Source organism: Poecilia mexicana, unplaced genomic scaffold, assembly GCF_051168715.1.
Source record: "Poecilia mexicana isolate PSO_F unplaced genomic scaffold, ASM5116871v1 scaffold_4, whole genome shotgun sequence".
Lineage (NCBI taxonomy): Eukaryota > Metazoa > Chordata > Actinopteri > Cyprinodontiformes > Poeciliidae > Poecilia > Poecilia mexicana.
Window position 1 is genome coordinate 18,065,144 of NW_028263373.1, and position 21,584 is coordinate 18,086,727.

The window sequence follows — 21,584 nt, forward strand, 5'->3', positions numbered from 1 at the left end:
ATTTCAACCATCTCATTTTGGGATTCCTGTGCAAATTAAAATAATTTGCATTGCAGATCATATTCTAATACTAGAACATGATTAATGACCTGCAGTGAGCAATGATGGGTCCAGCATCAGGTGGGTTGCACGTCTTCACCCTACGGAGGAAAGCTAGGAAGGGGGTTGGATACTCCGGCACGCCGTGGTCAGGCCACGCTGTAAACTGGAACTGACGAACTTCCCGTTTCTCACTCGAGCCATTCTGTAAAAAAACAAAAAACAAAAAACAAACAAACAAAAAAACAAGCAACGGAGGTTAATATTCTTAATATTCTTGTTAATATTTTTTTCTTATTTTCAATAAGAAAATATTTTGTGCTTTTTGTCCTCTTCAATGAGATCTACGTCACCTCTAATGTGACATCCTACCTAAATGATCACAGTGATTATAAAATATGGAGGAAAAAAAAAGAGGACTTTCAGCTACTCAGCCCTGATGCAGGAGAACACAGAGTTTTACAACCTTCATCCCAATACACACGCACTGTACAAAACCAGAATACACAACAAGAGACACATCGCTTTTCAAAAACTTGACTAATTTATTTTTCACAAAATGTGCTTAAATTTTTCCCACCTACAAAAATTAAAGGTGACAGTTTAAATAAGCCAAATCATCACACAGTAAGACACTGTGGCGCTAACAAAAAAAAAGAAATGTTCTGACTTGCACTGCTAACTGTTACCACTGTTAACAGTTAGCAGTTAACCAAGCGACTTGGTTAACATAAATCAGATTCCAGTCTAGTGATTTCCTTTGCCGATTTTCGTAAACGTTACTAAACCTCAGGTATTAGTTTGTAGACATCTCGCCGGACTATAACTGAACGTGCAGCCAACATTTGTTTTCTAATTTCTATTTTTACACACTCATCTGTCAGCTTGCATCCTAAAATCAACTCTTAAACACTCAAAATTACTAGTTGGGACCTGGAGAAAGGGTGTTTTTTTTTTTTTGCTATGAGACTGACACAAAGAATGAAAAATTAAATATGCTTTAGATCTCCTCTCTCTTTACTCACATAAGATCCTCTAATAGAGGGACTGTTTGCTTTTCACTGAAGCAGTTCTGGTTTTCCTGACAGAGGGAAATTTTACTTGCTGAATAAATGAATAAATGAGTGTGGTAATTAAAAGCAAACTGACCCAGTTCCTTTTACCCCTTATTTTTTTCCTAATATTTCCTGATGCATTGCGGTTGAGGTCGGCAACATGAATGTGACTCGTTTCTGGCTTCCTGGTTTTTCTTTAAAATTACATTTCTTTTCCAAAGGATTTGTCAGCAGACACAATTCTGTGTCACTGTAGGACACATTTATACAGCTATCCAGTAGCTGGCTGTGTGTGTGCATGGTTGCCTGCCTCTGCTACCTTATATATTACAAAAAAAAATCCACCAAAGTGGGAACTGCTGAGTGAGATATCACAGCGACGGCTCAATATTGGAGGAAAGGAGAGGGCAGATAGGAAAAGGAGTGTACCGGTGGGTTTGATAGCAGCTCAGAGAAGAAGAATTTAAATGGATTTAAAGCTGGCTGCTTGAACTCTAAGGCTCCTGATGTTTTCCTATGTGTGCAGTCCCTTGTCATTCATTGTTCCCCTTGCGATATGGCCTAAAAGGTCAGTTTGATGCCATGTGGTAAGAGAAAAATTCAGAAATGTTCTAATCTGTCTGCAACAATCTTGGCCTTTCCAGTTTCACTTTAAGCCACCATGTAATAATAAGTCTTTTTAATGGTTATTTCTTCTCTATTTTTATGTGTGTTAAAGTGGATGTTGTTGCATGAGTGCCTATGTCTGCGTAAGGGATCAAATTTCAGCCTGTGTACAAGTGTGTGTGAGGGACATCACGCGTGTTTGAGCTTGTGTGCGAGTGTAAGAGAGGGTCTTTGTGCACACAGAGGAGCATGAGAGCTGTCTGCCAATTATGTATATTGAGTTTCTCTCCTGCTCACTTTACCTAAGTGCTCCAATTTGGCAGATGCACATAAACAGATGATCTATTGAGGAGAGACGGAGCTAAACAAGGTAAAAGGGGTGGATTGGGAAGACAGCGTAGACAAAGGGGGGTTTTCTAAAAGAATATTGGCACCGAACAGAAAACAGCCCAGGGTTTGTAGGCCTTATTGAGGTTCTCTGTATGAATTTTGTATCTTTGTTTTTATTTATGCTGTGCCCAGAGACCTTTATTCAATATTCAGACTTTGAATTTCATGGATTTCATCCACTTCATTCTGTGTGACAGGGTATATACATTTTTATTTATTGTTTTTTTTTTTTGCATCATCAATGCGGAGTATAATGTTCTTTATATATTTAGTTGTTTTTTTAAACCTTTTTTTTTCTTTAGCAAAAACATATGAAGTAGCAACCCCAATGGCTATATCTATATTGCTAAATACAAATCTGCAGCTATGTCAATAAAATGTTACTGATTATATACATTTTTTTAATTTCAAATCAAAAATGGAAAATTCTTTTCATCACACTCAAGCATTTAGTTTTGTTAATTTTGCTGATTATGACTTACCAATGATGAACAATAATTTTATTTTCCATAAATAATGTAAAAAGCAAAAGATGACTTTAACAGTTGTCATTGATGCGCTCCAGTAAGCCACAAATGGGTGTTGCCTAAAGAAGGTTGCTTTTCACATACTGCTGCATCAGAGGAAATTCATGGAAAATTAAGTGGAACAAAAAAAGCGTGGTGGAAAAGGGTGCACGACAGGGTTAACCTTTGAGAGGTTTGTGAAACACAAGGCATGAACTACGACTGAGTCAGTGTTTCTATTGCCAACACACTCCAGTTGCATCTCTTGCATGAAACCACTAACAAACCACAGGCAACAGAAAAGGTATTGGGATGTTGGTATATCGATGCTTTAGGGAAAACTCCTCAGAAAAATCCACAATATCTAAAGCAACTAAAGCTGTAAATAAAACTAAGAATAAAAGGAGCAATTGTCACTACTAAAACTAGCATTGCTAATTAATATCAATATGACAGACAGAAATAGCTGTCAAAACTAAGATATGTGCAAAGTTGCGTCAGCTTAGGCTCCTGCACAGTATCTGTTTGAAAAGAGATATCCTCTTACCTTGTGGAGGGAGAACGTGCGGACACAGAAAGTAGCCAGCTCTATTGTATCCAACAGGGTTACTTGGGTCATGCCATAGGTTTCCGTGCCTCGACTTGGCCAGTACTGGTCACACTTAATCTGAGAGAAAGAAAAATGAGGAGAAAACAAAGGTTGATGGACAGATGGAGGTGTCTGCCGCAGTGTGTCCAATTCTGTATATAAAAGTTCATCTTGGGTTGACATCACAGACAAAAATGAGGCAGAGGGAGAGAAAATATAAATTCACTCAAATATAATATGCTAGTGCAGCTTTCATAAAGCAAGGCCTCCTGTGGATCAAAAACACCAGGGAGCGGTGACAAACACCAGGGAAGCTATCTAATGCACTTCTGAGAAAAAGCGCCAACGTACCTGGAAACGAATATGACAATCACAGCAGCTCATCTATTCCCAAACCCAAAAAGCGTTTAAAATACTAACGTCTCACCTACAGCTTGGTAAGCGTGAGGTCTGTTGGAATAGATCCTACTCAGATTTCTTATTATGACGGAAGGCATTAGTTGTATTTTCTTGCCCAGTGGGAGTATCATATATCTGAAACCACTACTGCAGATCCCCACCGACCATCAGGCCACCTAATAAAGATTCATCCAGTTAAGGGGCGCGATGCGTCTGCAAACGTCTGATGAGATGTGACAGCTAGTGAAGGAGATGTGCTGCTGCTCTCCAGCTTTCACACCCATTTCCTGCTGGAGCTGACACTCAAGTTACACTGCCCGCTAATCCTGATCACGTTTGACAGGAGAGGAATGCGCATGTCGGGACAGCGGCTAGGTAAACAACTGAAAAGGGGATGGAGGGAAAGGAGAATGAGCGGAGACACCTGGGGTGAGTGAGTTTGATGTTGACAGAGGCTTGAGCTGACAGGATGAAACATTGCAGTTGGCTTTTTGACATTTAGCCCAAACCTTCGTAGAGTAGGATATTATCACTGTCGATTCAGAAGTGTAACAAGTATTCAAGCCTCTTTTTTTTTTTTTTGAGGGAAAAGTAACAATGCAACGTGGGGAAAATACGTCATTACACAGAGAAGTCTTGCATTGAAAATCATGAGTGAAAGGACAGAGGGGTCAGTAGCAAAATGTACTCATTAAAATGTACTTGTCAGGGAACTGGAAGATATGACATTATTATGCATTACATTGGTGGAATATTATTACTTATGCCTGGATTTGTTGGCAGAATCTGTATATTACAGCTTGTTGTCATGTTCCAAAGCTGAATAAGTGTGTACATACATGTTTGCTATTTTAATGCATGATCATAGACCTACATTTTTGTCATCTTTTAAGTAATGAGAAACCTGTTGCGTAACGGCACTGGGCCAAACAAAAATGACTAAAAAAAGAAAAACCTTACTATGATGCATCTAATACATGCCAAGTTTCTCTGTATGGTAACTTTTCCTCCAACTTCCACCATTAACAGATGGTGGTGGGAGGTTCCGGTCCCACATTCTCCAAAAGACGCTAGAACACTCTGTTGCTTAAAATAAAATGATAACTTCCTGCACTACTCAGTAAGAGTGCAACTACTTGCTTAGATATAACCTCAATATAGCTAACATCAACCAATGTGCAGTACTGACTACAAATAAAAGTAATCTTTGAGTAGTTTCCTAACATGACTTGGGGTTTTCCTCAGTTTTTTCCTTGTCAACTAACTTGACTTAAACTAAAATGTGAAGTTTATTGCCATTTAGCCAGATAATGCTAAAAGAAACAAATATCTTCCATAATACAATGGCAGGTTCTACTGTCGTCTAAATGTCTTTCCCATTTATAAGACTGGCTAAGAGAAATTTGTCTTTGTCATGCCATATTTAAAGACAGGAATCAGGAATTTGTGGATGAAATTCAAAGCCAAAACAGCTTAGAAATGTGGACTGTTAAAAAGTTACATTTGTTTTACAGAAATTATTATCGGCGCTGTAGTCATTTCCTAGTGTTTTCCACTGAACATAAAAAAAAGACGTTTAAGTCTTCACCTTGTTCGTGGTTGTGGAGGCTGCTGGGTAATAACAACCATGGTTTTTTTTAAACCCATTCTCTTGAGACTTTGCCCTGACCAGAGCATGAGAGAGCAGCAGGTAAAAACCAAGCTGAACCGATTTACCCGTGACTTCTCTTCCAGCCGGGTCATCATCACAACAGTTGCTGTTCTCTGTTCCCACACCATCCTCCAGAAGTCCCCGAACGTTTCTGGTAACGGACCCTGGGTGGCAATGTAAGCATTCTGTTTCCTGTAGCCATCAATGTAGTTGGCATTGATGTAGTCGCTACCCGTTATGCCTGGATGGAAAAAAGAGAAGACAAAGAGAGATCAAAAAACAGAAAGTGGTGCCTAATTTCCAAGCTCAATTTATTAGCCTTGCTTTGCTCCTTATTAGCATCGCTTGTTTTGTGTCATCTGCCACAACAACTCCCAGTTTTCACATTCAGTGACAGCTACCAAGCCAATTAAACCGCATGTGTGAAAGTAAGAAATAATTGACTTGAAGAAGGAAAAACAAACAAAATTGTTTTTTTTTTAAATGCATGTATTAAAATATGTAGAGCCAGTTTCACAACCTCTCAAACCTCAAGATATGCAAAACAAAAAAAAAAAACTGCTTTTCCGTTTTAGCAACCAAAAACCCTCAAACAATCATTAACAGATACCTGTATTCCTTTTACATTGTTTATTTTTCTATGACTGTAGCGCCTGTGGATTTGATTAGAAACCTCAGATTCGATGCTCAGGAATAAGACATGATCTGAGCCATAACACCTTGTCTCTAATCAATGTAGACATAAGAGAACCCCTTCTGCATTGCTTCTAGAGAAGATGAGTAATGTTTTAGTAACTATGACAGTCTGCACATGGTCCTGTCGTGTTTAGTAAAAAATCCTGTTCATAAAGATTGTGTGTCACTAAGCTGAAGGTGTTACCCCAAGCCTTTTTGAGGGATCACAAAAGGATTGTTTATTTAACTTGCAAAATGTTTGAAGCAAGACAAAATAATGTGGTGCGAGTTAGTCTAACAGTGACAATGATGAGACCCAACGACATCAATATTTATTCGGCTAACTTCCACACCGCTCCGGTTTGCTATGAAACTCTGGCGAGACGGCATCTGTGTCAGAGAGACGCGTCTCTCTGGCTGACGTCTTTGCGCTCAAGCAGCAAACAATAAAACACTCGACTGGGCTAATATAAGAGATGAGACGTGCCGAGGACAAGAACCAGAGGGAGAATGAGTAGAATCCTAAAAACTGATAAAAGTCAACGAGATGGAGGAGGAGGAGGAGGAAAATGTTAGGAAAGAAAAAAAAAGAAAAAAAAAGAAAGAAAGAGAAATGCAATTAAAAAGGGTACCACGTTGTAAAATTTGACTGTGCAGCCTTGGCTTTAGTCATAGCTAAGCGAACAGAGAATGGTGGCTTGCATGGATTGTTCTGCTGCGACTAATAGCAAAATCACTGCAGTGTAAAATAGAAATTTCAGACTTGATTAATTTATGTATTTATGGATGACGCATTCTTCTTCTCTCGGTTAATTTTGCTATTCATGCTGTTGCACTGTCAAATTGGCCTGACTACTCCATGATATTGAAATCAAGTCCAAGCAGCTAGCTCAGATGAAAGGGAAAAAAAAAAAAAAAAAAAAAAAAGGACTCTGGAATTTGGCTTTACTGTGAACAATTCAGCGGTCCCCTGGTGATGCAGAGCCAGAACAACGTCAGCAGCGAAGGGTTAGTACCTCTGACAATGTCCCTTAAGATTTAGGAGTCAGAGGGAGAGATTCTCTGGCTCTCAGATTGGAAGAACTCAGTGTCTATGACCAGTTAGAGGGAAGCCATGAGCAGTGGGTTGATCTGATGAGACAAATGGGATGTTGCAAACACTGGTTTAAGTCCGGGATCCCTTTGAGAGTGAGAAGTGAGGGCAGGCCGAAGTGATGAGCTGAAACAAGTTTCTGTAATTTGCTTACATAAACTGCTTAGCTGCAACAAAGCAAGTCGAACTAAAGCAAATCCTCAAGTTTACAGTGTGATTCCAACAGGGTCCTTAATAATTCAAAACAATACTTGTAAAACAAATTTTATCTTTGTTGTCCTTATGCAGGCTAAAACTATAGTTGATATTTTCTAGTTTTGTTTTTATTACACAGAGAAAGTCATCTTCGTCTCATCTAGTTTTATACACACAAAACTGAGTCTGCCTCCACTGTACCCCGCTACACTATTCAAACCCTCTTTTCAAATTACAGTCACAAACTTCAAAGGATTTCATTCTGGGTTTATGTAATGGAATGACATAAAATAGCGCATACATTTTGAAAGGCCCTAGCAGCTTTATAAAACGAGAAACTGACATTTTGCCTGTTTTCTTTGAAATATAGCTTAAGCTCAGTCAGATGGATGGAGAGTATATGAACGTAAATTTTCTCAATTGGGTATAAGCCTCGGCTATGACTGGGCCGTTTTAGCACAAACACGGCTTTTAATCTGAGCCATGTGAGTAAAGCTCTGGCTGTGTGTACATCTGTTGTCCTGCTGGAAGGTGGACCTCCACACCACTAAAGACTTTAGCAGGTTCAGGAGGTTTGCTATGCTTTCTAGTCCCATTTATCCTCCATTAACTCTGACATGATTCCCTGTCCATGCTGAAGGAAAGGATCACCACAGCATAATACTGCCACCACCATATACCAGCAGTGTTTATGTTAAATGTCATCTAATTCTCGACCCAGGTTTCATTTTTTTTATTTTTCCAGTTTACAACTATATAGTAAAGTGTGTGTCTGTGGCAGTGAAACAAAACAAAACTTGTTACATGACAAAATGTGAAAAAGGTCAAGCTACAGTGCCTTGTACCGAAGTACGTTGAGCTGACACAACTCGGTATACAATACGCTCATAGAGTCAAGGAGTTACAGGTTTGCTTAGCCATTCAGCTTCAGTATTGTGGTTTTGTGTGGATTCATTTTTAATAATTCTCTATTCGATTTAGCAGTAAGTCTTCGTGTCACCCAATTTTAGACCCAAAACGTAATCTGCCTGTAGATGTGCTCCTCTCAAAAGTGGTGAGTGCAGGGAGAGCTGGCGAGTCTTACCTTCGATGGGAGCCAAGATGACTCGGGAGTGGTCGTAGGCGATGACGTTGGCGTAACGATTTTTAGGCTTGTTCACCTCCAGGTTGGAGTGCTCCCAGGTGAACTGCTGGCCTGGATCAATAGACTGATAGGAGGCAGAGATAGCAGAAACATGCACAGATAAAGAAGTAATCACAGGAGCCGTGAGAGGAGCTGAGCTACAACAATACAGCTTCGGTGGCGCAAAGACGAAAGAGACACCGAGGAGGCGATTTCACTTAAAGAAAAACATCCTGCTATGTTGAACATCTGCTTTCTGACTGCTTGAAATACAGCAGCTGCTGAAGTAGCAGGTGCACAGTGACAAATAACCGTATTGATCAAGGTAGCATCTCTTCCGCTATGATGGAGGGGACAAGGCTGCACCGAAAACCTCTTTGAAATACAAGAATTCGCAATAAATCTTTCTGTGGCTTTTCAGGAAAATTAAGCATCTCATTACATCTGGTTTGTATGGCATCTAGTAAACGTTTGGTGTAGAGATGGAGGGTTAAATTATAATTTCAACAGGGACTGGAGGGAAAGACTGAGGCCAAACTGCATATAATTATCATAGTGACAAGATTCTACTGCGTTTGAGCCACAGCTTGTATTTATGGATGGTTTCTACCCCATATATTTTCTCCACACAGCTTCCTTATCCTGACCTCCTAATTAGTGGTGGAGCAGCGTAACAATGTTTCTAGGCAAAATGAAGTATGTCTGAGTACTGTTGCTGCCAGCATGTGACTTTGTCTGGTGAAGTGAACTACTGCGGATGTAATACATCCGCAGTAGTTCTCAAACTGGAACTTATTGAGATGTGTGCCGCGTTGTGGGCACTTGGTAGAAGAAAGAAACAGTGACAGATAAGATTCAACTATTAGCCACTAATGACACTGAAGCTGGCATCCGATTCGTAGCGTCCTTTCTGCACTTGTAATACGATCTATTACAGTACTGATTATAATGTTCTTCACATTGACATCATTTTCAGGAGGCTGAGATTTTCTTATTAAAAATCTGTATTTTTTAATGGGTCTTCTGTAACGTCCAAATTGTCTAACAAACTGAAATTGTGGGTCGTCATCAGCTGCAGGGCATTATTATAAAATTAAAATTAACTCAAAATTCTAAGTCGTATACGAGTGGTATATATCTTTCTGTGTGAAATAAATCCATAACTTTGTATATTACTGAAATAAATAAACTTTTTATGACATTCTAATTTATTTAGATTGACTTATAATCCACATTACATTAATCTACACTTATAACAAGTTCTTTAAAATAAAATTATGTGAGGCTTTTACTTCATTCAAAACAGATTTTTAAATTTCCAAATAATGTGGCTGAAAATCTTGCCAAGTTTCCCTCTAAGGAACGCAACATTGCATGTTACCTTATAAGATCTGAATGTGCCACAAATGTCTTTACCAAGGTGGTACATTTTATAAAAGACTCTCTCTGACCTCCAATTTTCTCTTCATGCTCTCCCAGAAATGCAGATATCTCTTCTGTTAATACTATTGCTTTACTTTTTGCTTTTATTTCTGCAATGTGTCTATCCGATGTGAAAGATTTTCCGATTACACACAATTTGCCTGAAAACTGTGAGCGTATCTATGTTTTATATGTTTCTATTAAAGAGTCACATAAAGGAAAGAAATAACGTAAATGTCCAAAAACGGTAGGAAATAAAATCCAATTTGCCCAGTAAAACTATAATTTCCCTGTCTTCTTCCTGATCTGTGATATAGTGCCTATCAGTGGACGGCAACCCCTGCCGAGAAGAGAAGCCTTGCATTGCCTAGCGTAGCTCCTGAGAGTATCCTCAGGATCTGCAGGTGAAAGCGTTGTTGTCTTTTCATCGCCGCTCCTGCATCCGATTATCTCCTCCTTATCTCCATTCCCCTGCTGTGATGCCTTGCTCTGCCTCCTCTCAGTGAATCTTCATCATTAACCGAACCTTTCCACCTCATCTCGCTCGCTCTCTCTCTCCCTCTCTCTCTCTCTGTCTCTCTTTGCGCTCCACTCTCCCCCTCCTCTCTTACATACAGCCTGGCTTAAACCCAATCAGTCAAAGCCCCTACAGAGCTGCGCTTGGCAAGCCAGGGCGCAGGAAAGAACGGCCATTCATCAAGAAAATAACGAAATTAAAATTACACTTCTCTATTTAATTTGGCCATTTATTTTTCCTGGGGGGGCAGTTGTTTGAGGATGGGCGGGCGGACAGTGAGAGAGGGGAAAAAGGACAGAGATGAGCCACTGTCTGGAGGCTCTTTCTCAAAACAGAGTAATTAGAACTTGTAGCGTCAATCCTGGCACTATTTCTCTTTTTTTTCCCCCCCTTCCCAGCGGAAGGCACAAACTCATCCCATTTGGTATACAGTCCAAATGCCGGGCTCTTGAATAATAGATACCCAAGAAATGCTGGACTGCTATGAGAAGTCATTATCCACCAACATCCACCAGCAGGCATGATGACGACAATCTATGCCTCTGTACCGGCTTTATACTTTAAGCTGGCGGGCAATGAGGCGTCAGGCTCTGTGATTTAGGAATGGTGAGTAGAGAATATTGCTTGTATGCAAACGAGAGCTGATTCAGCGCTCCTGATTTCTAATCAACTCTGGTGTCATTTATAACCGCAGCCGGCTCACAGCTCAGACAGCTCAGTTATACCCTGCACACACTCCACACACAGACACAGGCTCTTAAACACACACCAAGCCTGGCTGTCTGTGCAGAGCTCTGGGTAGGAAAATAGACTATATCTCTATTGTAGAGGAAAGAAAATCTTTAGTCTAAGATCATTGGCGTGTGTAAATAATGTCAATATTTCTTTTGTGCGTGAAGAAATATCTATTTTTCCATTTCCGCAATGTATTCCAGTAGAGCTAATGATTCTATTCAGCAAAGAATTTGAAAAAATTGGGTTTGGTAGTTCAGGAATTACAGCAATAAACTAAAGCAGATTTTACATGATTGATCTGGATAATTATCCTGCTTTACAACGTAACAGAAGCGAGTCTTTTGTCCAGTTCCAGTGGAAACACAACAAGGCAGACATCGATACTCCAGGACCTTTCAACCCCGGGCCCGCTCACCTCGTATTCCTGGGAGAGTTTGAGGTTGTCATTAGCTTTGAGAAGTTCGGTGTGCTCAGCCAGCTCCGAGATAGGGATCGGAGGATGATTCATCATACCTGTTCGCCAAGGAAATTGACAGGAATTCCATGTGGGAGAGGAAAAGGAAAAAAGTTCATTAGTATAGCAAAGAGGCCAAAGGTTCAAAAGTTTGAAATTACATGTTTTAACAGACAAGGATTTATTGGTTGTGCAACAATGAGGGCTAGGTTTTAGTGATGGGGAAGCTTGAGACGAACACACTGAACGCACTAATAAACAAAAGAAATAAACAGTGATGTAAGAGTTACCAGGCCAGAGCTCAAAGTTAGAAGTTTTTCAATCTGGGTTGAACCTTTTTCTTTTTTTTTTTTCTTTTTTTTTTTGGATTGAAAGGATCTAGCAACATTAACCTGTAAAGCAAATGTAATTTTTTTTTTCATTATTCAAAATGCTGCTGGAAAAACGAGCACAATGCCTCAACAATCACAGGCATTGTCAATTTAAATTGACTTCAATCCCACAAGAATAAAAGCGCAACATATTTTTGGAAAAATCCAAATCAAAAGACATCTTAAATAATGTTTTATTCTCTCAATAAATGTTAAGAAATCATTTGTACTGCAAAGTAAGGATTAAACAAAAGAACACATTTCATTATAGCTGCTTCAAAACAAGAAAACTGCATAATTTAAACAAGGAAATCACTCAGGAAAGACTAACAATGTTTTTTTTTTTTTTTCCCTTCAGAATCCACCAAAAAAGTTTGGAGTAAGATAAAAGACTACAGTAATGGGGCCTTTTGTGCACTTCCCTCTATCTCTACACTGTCACATCTTTCAGAAGCTTAGTAGTGGTCTTTATTCTAAGTATTGTTATTATGTACGGCTATATAATAAGTTAAAAGTTGATTTAGATAAACCGACCTTTATGTTGGAGATGTTTAAATGAATAGAGCAAAAGATTTTTGAAATAAAAAAAATAAACCTATTCTGCATTTATTTCCACATCATAAATCTTGTCAATTTCACTGTCGCGTCTTTGTGCAACGAGAATAAAATAAGTCTAAATCTAAATTTAGTTTACTGAAGGCATTCAAAAATTTAATGCGGTTTTATAGATTTATTTTTGGAAATTTGTCTTTGATTAGACATAAACTTGTGGATGTATTTAAAGTAAACGGGGAAAAAAATCCATCAAAAATAAAATGTGAAATAAATTTGGACTATTTCGATTACTTTTTGAAAAACGTTTCCCCTCAACTTCTGTATTTGGTTTGTTGTTTTGTATATTGGAAAAAGAGGTTGTACAAAAGTAAATAAATAGAAAATCATGTATATATTCCTATGTTTTGTTCTTTGATCTGGTTTCCGGTAGCAAACAGAAATTTCACAAATGTAAAATCTAATACCTCAAGTCCTTACATCTAAAAAATGTTCTAATAAATAATCTTGTCAAATCTGATTTTACCTACCATACCGTCTGTCAGTAATTCACAATGCCACTGACTTGCTGTGTGGTTAGTGGCATCTTTTAAAATGCTTACTTCATCACGGTCAGAATGGAAAACTACAAAAACTGAACTCAAGCCCTGACCTGGAGGACTGGGGGGACGTTATGGTGGAGGAGGTGAATGGGGGATCAGGGAGTTTATGAGTGGGAGTGAAGCTGAGTGACACAGTGAGCTGCTCCATTGTAGTCTGCAGTAGAATTTGAAAAAAAATAAAAATAAAAGAAAAAATGTCTTCGTTCATCTGCTAGTTCTCTCAAACCAATGAGTTCAAGTGCCAAGATAAATATCCCGACCTTTAAGTAGAACATTCTAAGTTACATTTTCCGTCTGCACTTTCTATAAATCCTAACATACACTCTCATGGGTACAGCCCTTTCACTTGCATAAAGAAATTCAGATTTTTGTTATTTTACTTTTTTTTTTTTTCTTTTTCAAAGTACTGCTCAGCAGTCCTCAGCACGTAATGAAACACTGACCTAACACAGATTGGAACAGTGCCGTTGTATGTGGCCTGGCGAGACTTACGTTAGTTAGCACTTTTGTATTTCTAATAAGGGGCCTCTTAGTCTGCTGAGCATTGAGGTCAAAAGCCAAATCATCTTGAAATCTCCATACAGAAAAGTTAGTCAGGGTTAATTGGGCATGTAAATTGGAATAATCACATTAAGCACCCTTAATTTTCCCTTTCAAACAGTTCCCCAATGTCACAAGGGTCGCTCATGTTTTGGTTGCTTTTGTTGTACTTAAGAGGGGGCTCGGCGCTCTTCACTGACAGTTTTCATTAGTAACGGTACTTTCATTTACATTGAGAGAACAATGAGGCACTAAATTACATGAGGATTACCATGCATATGCAAGACAAATGGAGATGACACTCAAATGAATGTAGTCGCATCCTACAAAAATTAATAGTATTCTACAAAAAACCAGAGCACGCAAACACACACACACACACACACACACACACACACACACACACACACACACACACACACACACACACACACGCACACACACACACACACGATCAGCTAAGTGAGTAACTGTTTGTATTGAATATTTCTGTGACTCATTGGGAATTTCTGTTTTGTTGCAATACCCTGATCATAAAAAAGGTGGGACAAGGAAACATAAAAACTGTTCAAAGTTTTACTGAATTTTCTTGACACAAGCAAATTGTACATACTGGTGAAGAGCTGAGAATGCATTTTATGCCCAAGCAAATTGAAATATGCATCAGGAGTATGTGCAAAAAACTGCTAATTAAATTCCCTGCATTTTAGTTAGCTTCAAATTTAGTGACAGAAGGTAAACTACAAGAGAAATAAGTAAATGTAAATGCAAATGAGGAATCCCTGCTTCTCCGGGAGAAGAGAGAGATCAAAGAGTGTTGGTGTAGAAGTTGTGCATGTGTGGTTCTGTTTACAGAAGTTCCAGATATAATTAAAGTTCAGTTTTACTCTGTTTACTGCTCAAATTAAAGTCTGCAGAAAAGTTACTCCAATGCTTAGAGACATACACTATGTCTGCTACACACTGTTCATGGGTTTTGTCTTGTTCTTGAGAAAAAATGGTTTTAGCCGTTCTACACACACTGTAGAACAGTTCAATCAAGTTTTTCTTCTAAATATCAAATGAGACGCACATAAAAAAAAAGCCAGGGGTCAGGATCATACAATATTCTTTTGATCGGCTCTGATTATTGATTGACAGATGAAATCTTTGTGGTTCTTTCATAGTTATTAAGTGTATCAAAGCCCACCATTTTCTCTAAACACACCTACTGACATCATGATTTGATGTTTTGATACTCTGTTCTGAGATCCGTAGAAATCTGAGAAGGTTTGGAAACATGAATAAAGAGGGCAACTCTTTAAACCCTTTTTATTAATTTTCTCTGTCAAAGAGTCTGCAGCACATTTTTCTTTGTACTCCTCAGGAACAAAGAAAAAAAAATTTTGAATCTGGATTTTCAAAAGAAAAAAAAATTAAAGAAAATAAATCAGCATTAGCTAGAAAAATGCTGATTAATCTATTTTCCTAGGTAAATTGTTATTATACCACCTACCCAAAGATAAGTGACCAAAAGTTACCTTACTCATTTAATTAAAAAAAAATGAAATGAGTAATTTAATGTACAAAGTATTATAGTAGACAAACTCCACAATGACAAAATATTTTCCCACCATAGATGTTAAGCTCATATCCCTCACTCAAACAAACAATGGCAAACTCGTCTCTCCTGACCCAGCGTAGTTCATTTTATTTTCACTGCAATGTAAATGTGATCAGTGAACACAGAAAGAAAAGAAACTAGGTCCCAATTACGCATTTCCAATATACAGATTTGCAGCCAATGTGCCTGAGAAATGAAATGATTCCTTTAGATAAGCCGAGCCAAAAGCCTATTTATGATGTTACATATTTCGATATAAAACGGAAAGAAGTCTGCGGGTAACTACCTAAAATAAAATAGAGGGACAAAGTGAGAGGAAACTCTTTCCCTCGGATGATTCTTTTTCAGTAAGGGGGAGGGAGAGGGGTGATCAAATGTCGAGCCATTGTTTTGCACTGCTTTAATTAATTCTGCTCGTTATCTCATAGTGCAGAAAAGACCCCGTTTTGGTGGGGAATGGAAATGGAGCAGTGCTGGTGAAGGAGTGGGAGGAGGAGGGAGAACAACAAGGAGTTGTGAAAGACAAAGAGGAATTACACAGATTGTGCTCCCGTTACAGAAACATCTTTAAAGCATCTATACGTAAGCAGACGTGACTGCACAGGTTATTTATGCATGGTGGATTAATGCACAGCCAACAGCCCTTCAGGGTGACATGACGGGCATCCAATTAAAATAAAAATAATAATAAAAATCTCCGTGTGCTAATAGAAAGCAACATAATAATTGACTCAAATTTGGTGAATTGTGGGAAGAAAATGTGATTTGTAAACTTGTAAACTGAGACAAGCAAAGCTAGAAAAACAACACAAAAGAAAAGATTAAAAAAATAAATAAATATTTAAAATAATCTGGTAGAGATATTCTAAAATCGTGAAGACTAACTTTCATAGTCAAAATCTGCTTCACTCTGAGGACTGCTTAGACCAGAATCTGTAAAGAACAATAAACATAGGAGACAGTGGGTTCAACGACCTGCATTGTAACAGTAGAGGCAAAATAAACATGTGAAGTGATAAAATGCCATGAAGTAAAGCACAAAGGCGATATAGCAGGTTTTCTTATTAGAACCAACAGTTTACACTTGAAGAACAGACATTTAACCAGGTATAAAAAATAAGGTAAAACTTTGTAGAGCTGAACAGGCTTTTACTATCACCAGCGAACACAGTGCCCTAAATAAAAGTATTGGCAAAACCTATCCATCCACATGCTGCAATGTACTTAATGGACGTACAGGTCAACCCTTTTCACTGACTCAACATCTCTTCCTGGGAATGTACAATATCAATCTTCTTCTACTGTCGAAACCTACTTCAGAATTTCAGGGCTAACTCAGAACTGAAGTCCAGTGAACATGCGGTAGTGTTTATATCCTCTTATTTAATGAACATATGGGAAGCACTCTGGGCATTGCTACTTGAGATCATTATAAATACCCAGAACTGTTTAAATGTGTCAAGGGAGAATAAGTGGCACGTAAAGGGGGCTGAAAACTTATGCACACTGCACTGCTCAGATTTCCAATTGTAAAACAGTTTAAAAACCATGTGTTGGTCTATCATATAAAATCTCAATAAAACACATTGCAGTTTGTGGTTTTCAATTGACAACATTAGAAGATTAAGGGGTATGAATACTTTTGCACAGTACTATACCACCACCACAGTCCTCTTCAACAGAGAGACTAGTTTTTTCTCACAAGTGTCAGCCTTTGCAACTAAAAGGGAGAGACCCCACATTAACAGAGATTGAGAATAAGAAAATTGATCTGCTACCTCAAAGCTTTCAGATGGCTCCTTTGAGAAAACAGAGGAAATGACAGGAAAGTTGGGGGGACAAGCCCATGTTTTATGGTAAAAACTAACTTTGAATGGTTTCTTTGTCTGTAGCTTCTCACTGAGACCCTGGAAGTAAAAGGTGTGGACAAGGATCTGCATTCCTGGTTGACAGCTGTGGAGCCACAGATGATGGAAGTCAGAACTCCGAGGGAATCTTATCTCCGAGGTCAAGTCAGACCAAGGCTATACTAGGACCGAATAATGTCTATCCGAATACTCAGAGAAAAAAATGACTATTTTAACCTAAATATACAATTTTAAAAAATGTAATTTAGTGGGATGTGTCAAATTTGCCTGTGAATAAATGTAAGTGCTGGCAGACAAGTTCTGGCTACCATAAAATTGACTTGTTCTGTATGATTCGGCGCAACAAAGCCTTTCGCTCGTCACACATTGATATAAACTGGCACAACAGTAACGGCGCCAAGCTTTAGGTGAGTTTACCTTGTTTAGACATCTTAGTGCGAAGACATCACGCTAGCGGCGTCAAGCGACAGCAAAGGGCTGAAGACACTGAACATCCCTCTCTTCCTAATTGATTTGTGACAATGACTAATTAAGCCTTACGGGTGGTACTCTGATCCCCTGTCTCTGAACGTCATTCATCACAGCAGGGAGGAGGTGCAGGCATGTCTGATTCTGTTTATGTGCGAGTGCGTGGCGTGTCTGTGATTTGACAGCGCTGTGAGGAGGAGGGCACGCTTGTTAAAGTCACTACCGTAATCGGGAGAAACATGTAGGTTGCTGATACCTACAAGTGTACTGGCTGGTGCTGGTGTGATTTTCAATGTGTGCAATGCCTTTTTCTGCAAGGAAATATTTGATTTGTATGTGCCGACATAATAAAGTGGTTTTTTTTTTTGTTTTTTGTTTTTTCTTACAGCCAGAATCATGAGGGTCAAGTGTTGCACAAGATGGTGAAGTGGTGGGTAAAGTTGAAGAAAAGCAGATATGGAGGCAAATTAAAGAGAGGAAATAACAGAGTTGATAAAAAGTAAATTCAGTTGAGCTGTTCTGTAGAGGGTTTTTTATTTATAAAGGGTAGGATATTCCATAAAGGTTTGCAAGGTTGCATACTTGAATAGGGGTGTTTATTAATGCTGTTGATTAAATTGCAATTTTTTAAATCAATTAAAAATATATATTTACTGACAGGAGACAAATGAAGAAAAGCATTTTTTTTTTTCTTTTTCTGTAGTACCTGGCTGATCCAGAACCTGCATAATATGTATTTTAATTAGTCAAAGTTAAATATGTGTTTGCCTGCAAGAGTCAGCTCATTTCGGTGTCAGTCTTTCAGACAAGCCTCATTGCCAAAAAGTTGTGAAAATGCTCTGGCAGCTCCTGGAGGCTGACGCTAAAACTAAATTAGTGTTTTTAAACGCTACTGCAAAGCAGAAGCTGAGTGTCAAAGAACAGAAGGCAGCTGCAGCCACAAGCAGCAGGGCAGTATTTATGTGCTTTTAAAAAAATTAATAAACGTACGCAACAAAGTGTATCAAAGATTTTCTACTGTAAGCAAATTCTAGCTTCTCTGGACTCATTAAATTGGATGTAAAGACTACAGGGGACACTAAATCTTGCTGCCATTTTTCATAACACCATCTAGTGCAAAATCTCCTTAAAACGCAGAGCTACACAGAAACAATCCTTAGGTAGTCCTAAAATCAAAGGGAGTGTGTTTTACCTAATGTATCCAATAATACAACAGCCTTAAGTTTACATTAATCTTTTTTTCTTACGTCTGTGTGTTTGGGATGATATTTGTTTGCACATTTTCAGGGTGAATAAGTATAATTCTTTATTTACCTCATTTGCAAATCACATTGTTGTGTAACGAGAGCCAGTCAGTCTCTTATTCCTGTGGTTATGCAGCAATACTTATCAGATTAAAATATATGGTTTAGCATTTTGGGGGAAAAAAAAAAATCCAATTAAATCTCAATGTTTAATTTTCTAAGAAGCAGCTTATACATAAAACATAACAAAACAACAAAAATATAGATTTTTATTGTGACAGTGGATTTTTCTCTTCAACTTTACGTACTTCCACAGCTTTGTTTGGTTCTTCCCCCCCAACATTTCAGGTAGGAAAAGGAGCAGTAGCCTGCGGGGCAGTTTGTACCGGCCATGTGTCAATACACAAACATGACCTATGAAAATCTGCTCATAAACTGCTGAAAATTTAATATACCATCCAGTAGCAGGAGATCACACAGTTACTCTGGCTTGATAAAAAGGGTCACAATCTCTCAAATTTTAAAGGACTCAAATGGTCCAAATGGTGGGCAGAACTACAGTCTGTGGAACGAGTATGTCATCTTGAATCTTTAGAAATGAATGGATAGTGTGAATATTAAACATGGAATTTACTCATTTTCATGGTTACCTTCAAAATGAATAAAAAGACTAAATACTAAGAGAAATGAACTAAGAAGGAATACATAAGTACATCAGTTTTTTTTCCCCATAAATATAAAATGGAAGTTGTTTAGGACAAAATACCAATGCTTGGGTACAACTGGGAATATAAATTGGTGAATTATTGAATTGTCATTATTGCCTTTATTGAGTGCACTCTATGGACCATCGATTGGAACGGTGGAACAAATCCAAAAGGCTTTGCTGCATTAGTAATAAGCCACTTTTCAAAAGACTTTTTAAAAGCTCGGCCTCTGACACCTTCAGGCATTTTTGCCATGATTTATGCAATGTGTGAGGAGGCACAGAGGTTGAGGTTAAATGTTGCACCTTTTAGTGGGGAGGGGAAGTAGTTGCAAAACTGAGTGGGTAAGTAACTGTGAAGTAGGGGAAGGTAGGGCTCCACTTATTGATTCTGAGACGCATGTTTTGTTTTTGTGCGGTGCCACCCCAGGCGATTGACTCTGGAAGAGTCAAAGCGACCAAAATAAGGCTGGGCGACACTCCTGTGGAAATAGTTTTGAACAGGCCTTCTTTTAGTAAGATGAACTGTTTGTGCCATCATTTATCAGGTACTAATTTTTCTTTCATATACTGTAATACGATGAGAAATGAAATGATGTTACATGATATATGATATTTACTGTAGATAAGTGCAGAATCTCATTTTGTACTTTGATTTTCATGTCTTTGAAATCAGAAAGGTTACCAATTTTAACAGTTTATTTAATCATTTATGGTTTCAGGGCAACATTTTTTTTTTTTTTTTGGAGAGCTAGTTCAATTTCAATCATGATTAGTTTTCCTAGCTTTTGAAGGCATTGTTCACCTAACATCTTTATTTTTTTTGTTTGAAGAAAGAAAAGGGAAGATATAGAAAAAAAAGTGAGAAAATGGCAGAGTAAGTTCAGAGATAGACAGCAGATATCAACTTAGTTGTGCTGCTTTAGGCTTTTGGCCCCATTTGCTAATTAAACCATGGGCACAAAGGACGATTGTGACGAAACTAGACGTTTTCTGCCCAAAGAAATTGGAGGATTTCTTTGTGAGGCTGACACATTACCTACAGGCTTCAGAGCACACACACAACCACACACAGTGAACAAACTCTCAAATAAGACTTTGCAGATTGGAAACATAATCAAAAACATATTTTGTGTTCCTCAGCACTAGGGGTCACTGAGCGCACACAGCCAATGCGGCATATGCTCTGTTGCATTTGAGAGGTCTTGGATAACTGCACTGGGACTATGCCAATTGAACAATGGCTGCTATTAGCTGATGGGAATGTTCACAAATGCTCACCGGCAATCTTAATTGGGCTAAAATGTCCACTCAAATTAAATTTCCTGGGTGTTGAGATAAAGAGAACAGCCAAGTATGTGGAGCAATGTAAGGGTTGCTGAATGAGAACACTTGCTTTATATAAAGTCTCCAGTACTAGTACTGGTACTGCATGTACCAGTACTAGTAAATGGTATGGGAAAATGGAGAGCATTAGATTGTAACACAAGTTTTCAATCCTTCATGAAAAAGAGCTGGAAAGTGTAGCAGCTGATGGCAAACAGTCAGGGAAAGATTTACAGCGAGGGTGGTCATTGGAAGTTGAAATAACCACAAAGAACGCTTCAGACAAAAATAAACATGGCAAACGGGATGATCCTATGAACTTGACCATTTCTTTGGCAAAGTGGGAATGTGCACCTCCTTTCAATCACACTTTTCTAAAATCTGACACGAAGAAGTCTGTTTAGCCCAAAGAAACAAACTCCAGGCAGCATGTCTGAACTCCCAAAGAAGCTGAAGAGGGATGCTCTATTTTGAAAACAGAGCCTTTTGATGGTGCAGAGGCTGGCCACCGCTGACAGACGGTTGACTGAAAGACATCTGGGCTCAGAGACAGAGGCATAAAAGAAATAAATAAAAAAACAACTGAAAAGAAAACAGGCTGCATCAGTTTTTACCCCCAACTCCAAAATATTTCCTCTTTTTTGGATGTTTGCAGGAACAGGTAAGGAAAACCCAACGAGGGATACATTTTTTTTCTAAAAGGTTCCATGTCAAAATAAATATTAAGCAGAAGTCTACATTAAAAACACAGGACTTCACGTAAAAACTAAATTGTTGCTTTTTTTGTGGATTCAGCGCTAACACACCAAAATACCAGCTGCGATTAGCATAAAGAAATCACAGTGCATTTTAAAA

General features: G+C 38.4%; 1 protein-coding gene across 2 annotated transcripts in view; it reads right to left on the reverse strand.

Annotated features, from left to right (window-relative positions):
• Nucleotides 1-21,584, reverse strand: part of ptprsa (protein tyrosine phosphatase receptor type Sa) — a 245,785-nt gene that overhangs the window by 22,419 nt on the left and 201,782 nt on the right. For both annotated transcript variants that reach the window (XM_088005040.1, XM_088005041.1), the window contains 5 exons: nucleotides 11,411-11,508; nucleotides 8,283-8,406; nucleotides 5,301-5,476; nucleotides 3,144-3,263; nucleotides 90-244 (listed from right to left, as the gene is read on the reverse strand). In XM_088005040.1, coding sequence (XP_087861166.1) covers nucleotides 90-244; nucleotides 3,144-3,263; nucleotides 5,301-5,476; nucleotides 8,283-8,406; nucleotides 11,411-11,508 — 673 coding nt within the window. The remainder of the gene's footprint in view (nucleotides 1-89; nucleotides 245-3,143; nucleotides 3,264-5,300; nucleotides 5,477-8,282; nucleotides 8,407-11,410; nucleotides 11,509-21,584) is intronic.